Source organism: Tupaia chinensis, unplaced genomic scaffold (genome assembly GCF_000334495.1).
Source record: "Tupaia chinensis unplaced genomic scaffold, TupChi_1.0 Scaffold000057_1, whole genome shotgun sequence".
NCBI classification, from domain to species: Eukaryota; Metazoa; Chordata; class Mammalia; order Scandentia; family Tupaiidae; genus Tupaia; species Tupaia belangeri.
The window spans coordinates 3,701,395-3,713,436 of NW_006159515.1; the positions used below are offsets into that span (position 1 = coordinate 3,701,395).

The 12,042-nt window shown below is 40.7% G+C and overlaps 1 protein-coding gene across 1 annotated transcript in view; it reads left to right on the forward strand.

Annotated features, from left to right (window-relative positions):
- NALCN (sodium leak channel, non-selective) overlaps positions 1–12,042 on the forward strand; it is a 351,304-nt gene that overhangs the window by 244,063 nt on the left and 95,199 nt on the right. Inside the window, exons 15-16 of the mRNA XM_006141515.2 lie at positions 806–942; positions 2,218–2,359. Of these exons, the coding sequence (XP_006141577.1) occupies positions 806–942; positions 2,218–2,359 (279 nt within the window). The remainder of the gene's footprint in view (positions 1–805; positions 943–2,217; positions 2,360–12,042) is intronic.

Sequence of the window (12,042 nt, forward strand, 5' to 3'; positions counted from 1 at the left end):
GCAATTCCAGTCTGTAGCAGGGCTGCGTGGAGGGGAGTGGTGAATAAAAGTTAAAGCAGGGAAAAAGAGAGGAAGAAAGTGTCAAGTGAATTCCACCAGCGAAAGCCGGTCCTCAGACCTTCCTTCAGCATTGATCCTGGCTCACGTTGTTGACTCAGCTTCCCTGATACTCAGTATGTAAAAGTGTAAATATATAATCTTACATAATAAAGAAATCCTTGCCATTTTTCACAAGGATGTGTTATGACACTTAAGTTAATCCCCAAACATCCCTACAACTTAATAGAAATCTCATGCTTTATGGACCAAATGGGTTGTTTCTAATTTTGAGCTTTTTTTTTTAATCTGCTAGACTATGTGACCAATTCTCTTGACATTTTCTCACTTTCCAAATATTGTCACTCTCTACAATTTGGTAGTTCCTATTTTTATTTTAAAAATTCTTCGAATTCCTAATCCTAGTACCTATGTGTTTAATACACATTTTATTGTTTAAATATAGAAGTGATCACAAATAGACAATAAAAAAGTGTGGAATGAAAATAGACTTATCTTTGAATGTAACATAATGTTTTCTCATTTTTTCCTGGTTTCCGTTTTTTGTTTTTTTGTTTTTTTTTCCTTCCCTGTAACCAAGTTTTTGCACACAGAGCCATGTACGGTAGGCCGGAGAGGTGTAGCTGGTGGGCCTTTGCTGCCATCTACTGGTTCTCTCTGTAATTGCATCTTATTCAATCTTAATCTAATTTTCTGTAACTCACATGGTGTTATAGATCCCCCCCTTCTTTCTTCTATTTTTCTTCAGTTAAAGCAAAGTGAAGCAAATGCAGACACCAAAGAAAAGCTTCCTCTGCGCCTGCGAATCTTTGAAAAATTTCCAAACAGACCACAAATGGTGAAAATCTCAAAGCTTCCTTCAGATTTTACAGTGCCTAAAATCAGGTATTGAAGGATTCTTTTTTTACTTTTTTTAACTGCATATCTCACATACATTGTACAAGACTGACTTATCTTAAACCTAGTTAAGTTTTTCTTTCAAAGTCATATGTGGGTGGCATTTACCCCCTATTTTTAAGTTAAAATCAAGTCTTCTACGCTGTGTTTAAAAACCATTGACTCCTTTAAGCACTGTGTTCAGAGAAATTTCATTTTACAGCGGTAGCAGCTGAGCCCAGGCTTCTCTCTGGGATGACCTGACAGGGATTGCATTTCCCAGGTAATTCCAAGGTGCTCAGTGTCGCAGGGGTGGTGGACAAACGTCAGCCTCTGGTCCTCAGTCAGAGAAGGCTAAAATTGCCTCTGCAGCCCTTTTATCTCCCAGTAGGCAGAGAAACTCCCACTGACCCGGGTTCTGCGTGTCGGCAGCATTTCTTTAGACTGCATGTCTGCTTACCATGTAATTTATCTTCCTCTTTTTAAAAAAAGAAACACAGCACGTTCTATTCGTAGTAATTTGATTTTCTACCACTTCTTTCCTCCAGTTAAACAAATTCATAGAAGATGCTTAAAAATACCCATTGTAATAATTAAATAATTTTTTTCTAGTTGCAACTCAAAAATCGCAAATACTGGTCCAAATATTCCCTGAAGCTAGCCTATTCATAGAAACTGATGAATATGAAAAGTTTTTACTTAACTAGTTTTAAAAATAATTTGGCAACGTGATTCTAACAGTAAGTGACTATATGTGGTGCCATAGTATTTGAAATTCAAATAGAAATAGATCTGCATTGCTGACTTTTAAAACATTAATTGAGTTGGGATATTTGAAAAGATGCTGAAATTTTCTTCATGCTTTGGACGTCAGATAAAGCCTATTTCCTTTGAGTCTTTAAGTGTAAAATTACCTCTCAAAGATTCTTATGATGAATGGAATTGGGGGGAAAATAATGTTTTCCAAGTCCTGGGGTGGGAGGAGGTATCTTATTACCACAATAGAATTCAAAAAATGCCACCAGTTACTGAATATCATTGCTTAAAAATTATTCCAGGGTCATTAATTTTTGTTTACTCAGTAGTCACTGAGGACTCAGGAAGTTTTCTCCAAAGTCAATATTTTGGTAATTAAATCTAAGCATCACTCTTAGGGTGCCATGTCTTGTTTTTCATGATTTTTGCCACTGCTTTATTGTAACCCAAGCACATGTGTCATTGCAAAATGTGTGGCTCGCTCCACTTCATCACTAATGCTTGTGTTTGTATACTTGACTTGCAAAGGGAAAGTTTTATGAAGCAGTTCATTGATCGCCAGCAACAGGACACCTGCTGCCTCTTGAGAAGCCTCCCTTCAACCTCTTCCTCGTCGTGTGATCACTCCAAACGGTCGGCAATTGAAGACAACAAATACATTGACCAAAAAGTAAGAACCACTGTCTCAAAGCACTTAACGTTTTAGTAGCATGTATGTGAGAGAAAAGAATGACCTGAATCCAGTGTCCCTAGAATCCAATGTCCTAGGAGAATAATCAAGGCAATTATTTTATTTGCAGAAGAAATCATTAAATCTGACATTTGAAGATTTATGAGTTCGAATTTTGCATTTATACAAGTCGGCTTTTGAGCAGTATCGCGTGGCCACTGTGTGACTTGAAAAACATCGAGAACCTCCCAAACCTGCATTTTCTCCTGTGCGGAATTAGGGCTTGGATCACTGAAGTTTTAAAGCCCAGGTTTACACTGGCCTGTCTGTTGCCTTCTACAAACAACCACGAGCATGTATAATCGTTACATCAGAGAGAGTAACCAGAGCAGATTTCTCTAAAATCAGTAAAAATAAGTGCCATTTCTTAGAATATTAATACGTGTCAAGAATTATGTCTGGGCAGAGTATCTTATTCCTGTCCTTGTTGACTTATTTATTTACCACTTGAAAAATAGACAAGAATTTTCTTCTTAAAGTACACAATAAAGGATCCCTAGGGAGTCACATGCATATAAAGCAACTTCAGTTTATAACTTTAAAGTCATGTCGTGTTCCATTTCTCCACTTTTAAAAATGTGTAAGACTTGCTGAGTGAAGCAAGTCAGGCTATGAAAGAGAGACATCGTGTGTCTCCCCTTAACATACACCAACTGTCCGCACTCTATGGCAGAGATTGAAAGACTGGAGGACATACAAGCATTAAAAGTTGTTATGGACACTAGAACCAAAGTGAAAAGAGTGGAGGAGGGGAAGAGTAGAGAAAAGGAAATTTAGGGGAAAATGGAGAGGTAAGGCATTTGTGGGACACGGATATGATTTATTATTTGTTTATGAGGACGTGCATATGTTCTCAACTGGGCTGGCCTGAGGTGTGCGTCATGCTGGGTAAAGTCTCTTTGCAATCTAAATGATGTATAGCGATTAAATGTATAAATAATAATTAAAATTAATAAATTAAAAATTATGTATAAAAGTGTAAGACAAAAAAGCAGTTTAGGTGCAACAAGTAAATAGATAAATCACATAAAATACATTTATGTATGCACATGTGTCTATGTATGCATATTGTACTATCAAACTGATACATACATAGATCAGTTCATCAGTTTGATCATGTAGTCAATGTCAGTTCAGTAGTATAATCAGTCATAAAATGAAAGATCAATAGCATAGTTATTAAAAGAGATTAAATGTAAGAGCTCATAAGAGCATCTAATTTACTTGCAAGCATTTCACTTTGGAATTCTTAGTTTATTTTTTATTCCTCTGTTGTTAGCCACTGTTTCTCTGTTGCTCACAGTGAAGTTCATACGTCTCTGTTACCAAGTGAAAATGAAACACCATCCCTTTCACCTACATTTTCTCCACCCAGGGATGAGGCCTGTAGAGTCCCTGCCTCCTCCTCATCCTTCCCCAGAGAAACCCCACTACTTGCCCCTCCTCAGTTCCTAGTTCTCTGCTGTAGTAGTGCCATTTTGTTCTAGATTACCATGACAATTGCCTTTGCAGTTTGTCTCTTCTTTACTGAGGATTTTCACTTATTCTGATTCTTTCGGTCATCTACAGATGTTTTTCCTCTACTTTATAGAGTCAAGATTGTACATAACAAGTCTGATGCCACAGTCTTTCTTTTGTCATTTGAAAATAATTAGGTTTTCATTTGGTAGCTTGGGTTGGCTAGTTCCTTTTGGGAAGAGATCAGAAATTTTATCAGGACATACCTTGTGTGTCTTTTCTCAAGAGACTTCCTGAACTATGGAGTCTTTTCAGTTTGCAGACTAATATTTGCTTATAGACATTTCCATGCATTAACTTTTCAGTTATTTCTTTTCCACCTGCTGCTTTTCTTCCTCTTAGGATCGCCATCTCTCTATTTTTCTTCTGTGCTTCGAGACGTTTTTCCTACCTGGTCTGCCAGTCCACTCATTTGATCTTGATGGAGATAAATTTTGCTTTTATCTTTTTAATGAAAAACCATGAAATGTGTTGTGTGTTACCCTTAACGTTCCTCCAGAGTTTGCTCTTTTACATTTGGTTAAACTAAACTTGCCTGCCTCTCTTTGCAGTTATCATTTATTCCATGTTGTATACAGGGCGTGGCAGCAAAGATCCCATTGTCAGTGGAGAAACCAGTGGGAAGATAATGACTTATCTTCAGTCATTCAGTTTGAAATTGCAACTCAGACACTAGAAAGATTATTGTTTTTGTTTTATTTTCTCTCGTTTCCAAAGCAAATTGTAAGCCAGAGGTGTGGAATAAACATTGTCCAGGCTGGGCAATGGTTGTGGCCCCCTTTCTGAGGAAGAGTAACAAGTGCTCATATCAATTATGTCCCAAACCATGACCTACTCATTTAAATCACTAGTAACGAGAGTCCCCTGAAAACACCAAGATGAAATAGTAGTTCATGAAAATGTATTATAGCTCAAAAAAAAAAAAAAAAGTGGTATTTCTCATACATCCTGAACAGAATATTTGGATTTGGCTGAGAATGAAAGTAATAAAAAGATTCCTAACAGATGGCTGGTGGCTGGTGGGGGGCAGGTTTACTAGGGAAAATTTTGGTGCACCTACCCCTGCACTTACCATCTTCCCTCCACTGGGGACTTCTTTATTGGGTTAGGCTCAAAGAACTTAAAATGCCATTTCTGATTTCTTCAGTGTCCTTTTATTGTGTGGCTTCTTTTTGTCTTCCCATTGAACAGTTATTTTTTAAGTAAGTGAAAGTAAGATAATTAGAGTTTAACTCTGTAGTCTTACAACTGAACCTTCTTCATAATTGTTTTATTCTGTAGTCTTACAACTGAACCTTCTTCATAATCTTCTTAAAAATAATGAATTAGCAAAGACAATGCTCCTTGGTGGTATCTAAGTCATTTACCTTTGAAAAGAGAGAAGAAGACTACAGGTAGTTCCCAGTCATTACGGTCAGTGGATTCAGACACACATCACTTAATCTTAAATAATTATATCACATGTATGCCTAGTTGGCCCATGTGGAGATGGACTGCAGCTGGAATAATGAGCTGGAGCCAGCAGGTGGCATGGTGGTTAAGGCACTAGACTCCCAGATGGCCAACTGTGGTTTGAGACCTGGACCTGGTGACTTGCTTTCTCATTTTTTTTCTCTTTCTCTTTCTCTCTCTCTCTTTCTGTTTCTCTTGGTGAGTGCATTTTCCTGTAGCAAATTAAAGAATAATAATAATGATCAGTAAAAATAAATAAATAATTCAGGAAATAGGTATATTGTTAGTCCCTGGGCAACTTCCATTATACTACAAGCTGAAAAACAGAAGGTAGAGAACATATTTTCATTTCACCTCAACTGCAGAGTACACTACCATGGGAGCAACCAGAGACTGTACCCATACTGCCATCCATGTATTCCTAAGGCTTTGACTTTATTTTATATATATATTTAATTGTCAGAGGGAATGTGTACTCATCACAGATACACAGACAGAGACAGAGGGATGTGGGGGTGGGAGAATGTGATCAGGTTGCTGTCCTTTCTCCATCTCTCCATTCTGTTGGGATTTGGGGCATGCACCCACATGGGCCTGCATGTTTTCTCACCTGCCATGGTCGGCCATGGGAGATCCAGCCCCCTCAATCACTGGGCTACAGGGCCAGCCCTACTTTATTTAGATAATCAGAAAAGTGGGTCTTAGCAATTCCTTTCAGGATGCACAGTTCTGACTTCAGCTCCCAACACTTCCTGGTATTCTTCCATTATCTTTGTTGACTGGACCAGGGAAATCTTAAACAGAAAATACCAGAGATGACGATTTAATGGAAGCAGAACTATAAGAAAAAGCAGTCTGGCATTTATATTTTAAATATAACAAGTCTTTTTCATGTTTATGAAGAAACTCTAAAGCAACTGAAAAACAGAAGTACATCAATGCAGATCGAAGAGCCTGAACACACACCACATCACTGTTACCTCCTCTTACAATGTATTTTGCAGCAAGCAATTGAAATTTTTCACTAAAATGCCAATTGCCTTAGAAAATCCCAGTCAGTGTGAAGTGCTGGATGTGGTCCTTCACACTTCGTGAAAAAAACAAAAACAAAAATAGGATTCTTGCACTGTGTGAATTGAGGTTGTTAAAGTGGGAAGACAGGGACCAGCAGTTAGCGTAATGGCTATGTTGCTGGACTCCCATGTTGTCGACCATGGTTCGCATCCCAGACCTGGTGGCTTAAAACTCATGCCGGGCGCGTGTGTGTGTGTGCCTAAGATCCCGAGAGGAGAATGGAGGAGAAGGGATTACGGCGTGGCCATCCCCCGGGGGGGGGTGATTTCTTGCTTTCTGTCTCTCTGTCTCTCTTTGTCTGGCGAGCACACAAGCCCTATGGCAAAAACCTCCCCCCCCCAAAAAAAAAAAAGTGGGAAGAAAGAAAAAGAAAACAAGGGGCCTCTGGTTTATCATTGTCATGGCAAAAAAAAAAAAAACAACAACAACAACAACAAAAAAAAAACAATAAAGCAACTCCTTCTATGGTTACCTGTAAGGAAAAACTTCTTCCTTCTACTACATAAGAAAGAATTGCTTTTTATTTCTTCTATAGGGCACATACACTCCCTAGAGAGAAAAAGTGAGAAATCAACCCCCCTCCGTGGGGATGGCCACACTGCAATCCCTTCTCCTCCATTCTCCTCTCAGGACTTTGGGTACATATGCCACATACCCAGCGTGGTTTTAAAGCCGCCCGATCTGAGACTCAAATTGTGAAGTCAGCTGTGTGGAATCTACCGCTAAGATCACCACACCACCAGCTGGCCCAGGAAGAATCTCCTTTCTCTTGCCAGGGAATAGTTCCAGGAACCTGAAGATCATAGGTTAAGGGGAAAAAACTGACAACAAAATGAGGTTGGAGTATGCTTAAACATTGGAGAAAACAGGAATGCACGTGTTAGGCCAGCTTCTCTGAGTAATTACCCAGTCAGTGAGTCACTTGAACAGTGATAAGTAATTCCCATGGCAACTTCAATTTGCAGAGACCATGTTTTTAAAAATAGCCCTGTCTGATCACCTTTATCATATAGCTTAGCACACCTGTCCTCCCTGCAAACAATGAGCACACAAAATGCAAATCTTTAAGCTCTTTAGAGCCAGCCTAGATTCTAAAAGAAAAAAATGTGGGCCAGCCAGGTGGCAGGGTGATAAAAGCAGCTGGATCCCACATAGCCCATTGGAGGGTTCAAGTTCCAGACCCAGCAGCTTGAAAATATGCCAGGCACATGTGCATGTGTGCCCAGAATCCCAAAAGGAGAATGGAAGAGAAGGGATTGCAGCATGGCCATCCCCCCCATGGCCTGTTCCCCCCACCCCCTTGTCTCCCTCTGGCCAGTGCATGTGCCCTATAGCAAATTTTTAAAAAGGAAGAAAAGGGGAACCAGCAGTTAGCGTAATGGCTATGTCGCTGGACTCCCACATAGTCGACCACGGTTCGAGTCCCGGACCTGGTGGCTTAAAACTCACGCCGGGCACGTGTGCATACGTGCCCAAGATCCTGAGAGGAGAATGGAGGAGAAGGGATTGCGGCGTGACCATCCCCACTGGGGGGTAATTTCTCGCTTTCTGTCTCTCTCTGTCTGGCGAGCGCACGCACCCTATAGCGAAAAACCTCTCAAAAAAAAAAAAAAAAAAAGGAAGAAAAGGGCAGGAGAAATACATTCCCTCCTCTCCTTTAGGATAAATGACTATCCTTCCAGACCCCATGAAAATGACATTCCCCAAGAGTGACTCCCACAGCCTGTCATCCTTCTTCATCCCTCTCCTGTGGACACTGAGAGGGGGCTTTTTCTTCCTGGTTAAAGGATCTTGAGAGGAGTTTAGTTTCTGAGCAGAAGGAAATAAAGCAAGCTTCTACTCACACTTTTCTCCTCTGAGTTACTGAAATGAAGCTCTAGATTCCGTAAGTGAGTGCTGGTTTGGAAGCCGAGGTGTGACTTGGCTTTCAGGGATCTGTAGTGAAAGCAGCCCTCGTGGTCCTCAGGAGTGAGGACTCGCATGGAGGCATGGCATCCTCTGTGGTGGAGAGCAGCATCTGGCTGCTCCCTGGCCCAGGCTCCCTGCTGTCTTGACATCTGTGCCATTTGTGGAGTCAGAACCCATGATGGTCTCCAAAATGTGAGTGAACCTCCCAGAGCTACATGAGGGCCGCACTGACCCCACTTCCCAGGGTGCTATGAGAGGCCCCTTGAAAAATGCAGTGCAGAGCTCTCCAGCAATAGGGCAGTGTCTGCTCCCTCTCTTGCCTGCCTCCCTGCTAATGAGCACAGAGCAAGCTCCTTAATAAGCTTTCATAATCAACATAATTCGTGTACAAAATAAGGCAAACGATAAACACAATGAGTCTTGTTTGTTTGTCATTTTCATTTCCATAAGTCTTCAACATTCCTTCAGTCAGTCACTCAGCAAACATTTATAGAGCACCCACTGCTCATCTGCCACTCTTCTAGATTCAAATTCAACAATGAGCGAGATGACAACTGTGCCCTTGAGAAGCTCGAAGCTCAAGGTCGGATGAGGGAGAAATGCACATAAAGGGATGAAAGTAGAAAGAAACACAGGAACCATGAGGCAGGACCCCTAAGTTCTCTTCGCAGAAGGAAGACAGAGCTAGAGTTGCTCCAAGCAGAAAGGGCAGCCCATGGAGAGGCACGGGAAGCAGAACGTGCTTGATGTGACTTTTCGAAAGAAGCGGGGTATTGTGTGAGGGCTGCAGGTTCCAGTCCTTACCCACAAAGTGCAGCTAATTCTATTTTCAAAGTTCTTTTCATGATTTACTTATTTATTTATTTTTAGTTGTGCTTATTGGAGAGAGGGAGACAGAGAAAAAGAAAGTGAGAAAGCACTTCCAGCGGGGATGACCATGCTCAATCCCTTCTCCTCTCTTCTCCCTCTTGGGATTTTGGGCACATATGCACATGCACCCAGTGTTTTTGTGGGGTTTGTTGTTGTTGTTGTTGTTGTTGTTTTCTTTTTTTTTCAAACCAGTGGGTCTGGACGAACCATAGTCAGCCATATGAGATCCAGCGCCTTAATTACTCTGGCCCTTATTTTCCAAGTTTTTAATGAGAATTAAATACTCCAATCTATGTTAAATGGCTGGTATCGCACCCAACTGAGTATATGTACGTGCCTCTCACTCCAGTGAAAGGTTGCTGTTAACAAGCCCCACCATGAAGTCAGCCTCAGCAGACTTACATTCGTCAGTCGAGGGGGATGACCTTTACTCACACACACCTGACCTTCGGGTGCAGCAGTCTAGGCAAACACAATATATTAATTCCTGAATTTTTTTCCTCCTTATTGTACACAAGTCTGATTTTTGAGTTTGATTTTTGTTGCTATTTCAGTTGCTATTTCCATTGTGTACCCAGCGTCTTAGACTTTGAAGAAGTAAATTAAATCGTTCTGTAATTTACTCTTCACAAAGCCTTGTTGATTGCCAAACAGCATTTCGTAATTTTCTATGTGATTATAGAGTGATGTTTTGTTCTAGGGACTCTGCACATAGCAAGTTCCCCAGCCTGTTTCCTCATCTCCAGGATGAGCGTTTATTCACTTAGAGCAAGAGGACAGCCTGTTTTCATCTATGGGGCTTTCCCTCTTCTCAAAGGAGTTTCTAAGATAACACCTGCATCTCTGCAGTACCACTCCAGACCTATCTCTAGGAGAGCAGTGGGAAGTTGTGTGGCCCACCAGAGTCACGTGCTGTGTCTCAGAGCCACCGCTGAGCTTGGTCCGCAGAACTGGTGTGCATCATACCGAGTGTGAAAGCCCTGGGCACTGCTCTCTTCAGCGAGAAGTGCTTTGGTAGATAAGTGATTTCTCATCTAGTCACGGTAATGAAGAGAAAATAAAAGGACTTAATACAGAGTTGGAACTTTTTCTCTTTTACTGATCTTTGCAGTGAGTTCTTGAGAATTAGATGATGAAAACACGGCTGTGATTGAGGCTGTCACACTTTGATTTGGAGGAGAGGACCGTTATACGTAAACAGTACGCTGGGTCCTGCGTGAGACACTCTTCTACCTTCAGTTAACACAGGCGCAAGAATACCCTATCAATGGTTCTTTCTGCACAACATCTCATTGTGTGTCATCATTTTTATTTAGGGATTATATGTAATCTGTTTTATCCTTTAATGTACATGTATTGAGGGTCCAAAGTAAATCGGGCCCAGCCACAGTGATGCAATGGAAGGCTGCCACCGTGTGATGATGAGGCCACATGAGAGACCCAGGTTCACTCCCAGCCCATCCTTCTCAGACCGGGTGCAGGGGCACCTGCCTATGGGCCCAGCTAACTGGCAGTCAGGGGCAGGAGGGATTGGGATGTGGTGATACCCTGTCAAAAATGCCCCCATCTCTGCCTCTCTCTCTCTCTCCTTCTCTCATTCCTTCCTATGCTTGCTCTCTCATTGTTTTTTAAAGTAAATCAGTCTAGGATTAAGAGTATTTTATAACTAATATGAAAGGGTTTAATCAAGGTTTTTTTTATTTTAAGTTAACTTATTTATCTCTTCCATGAAAGAAACGGAGAAAAAAAGTACCCCCTGTAGGGACCTCAGGCCACAATCCACCCCCAGCCTCAGCCGGCCTGGATCAGAGGCACGCATGCGCACACCATCCTGTAGAGAGAAGCCCTGAGACATCAAACTGTAGGACCCTCTCACAGCCACATGATTGAAAGAATATGGCCTTTTCTCCAGAATCATAAATCCACTTGTCTTTTTGTCTCTGTACATTTTCAATCTTTGTCTTTCTGTTTATATGAGATATACCCAAAAAGTCATTTTGTCTTTCATTTCTAACATTAAAATCTGCCTAGCATAGTGAGCACTATCTATTAAACATATCTAAAATTTTCTTCAATAAATAAAGACATTGTTTTCCCTCATGTTTTGCATTAGCAACTATCGTACTCCTCTATATGATGGGTAAGGCGTAAGGTGTTGAAGTTTTGAAAAAAATCTAGGGAACCTTAGCTACTGCTTTAGTGTCATAGAATTAAAGTGAAAAAAAAAAAAAAGAAAAGAAAGCAAGTCAATTAAATTTTCAATTGTTTAATTTCCAGTTGTATAAAATTTTTTCCTGCATGTAAAGTGGGTTGCTTCATTTCAAAATTAGCAGACTTCCTTTGTAATTTTTACTTCATTCACATTTGTATTTCAAGGATTAACTACATAGGGAAAAAATAAAGAGCGGAAAAGGGAGTAAAGATTAAAAGTAATCTTATAATATTATGAAATTAATTTATTCTTTACATATATTTTAAGCACCAGCTATGCACAGTGCTAAATAATGGAGAAAAATGTAGATGAGGAGTCTATCATCCTTATCATATGGAGCTTACAATCCTGGGGAATTCACAGAAAGCTAAAAAAAATCCACAGAGCCAGTTCTGTGGAGAACTGATAATGAGCTGCTCAAGAAAAGTCAATCCCACATGTCAACTCAGGTTTGAATCCCCACCTTAGTCAGCCTGAAACATACCAGGCACGTGAATGGGAATGCACAAGACCCCACAGCACTGAGGACTGGAAGAAGAGTCTCATAGAATGACCAGGTCTGTGGAGGGTTCTCTCTCGCTCTCTCTTT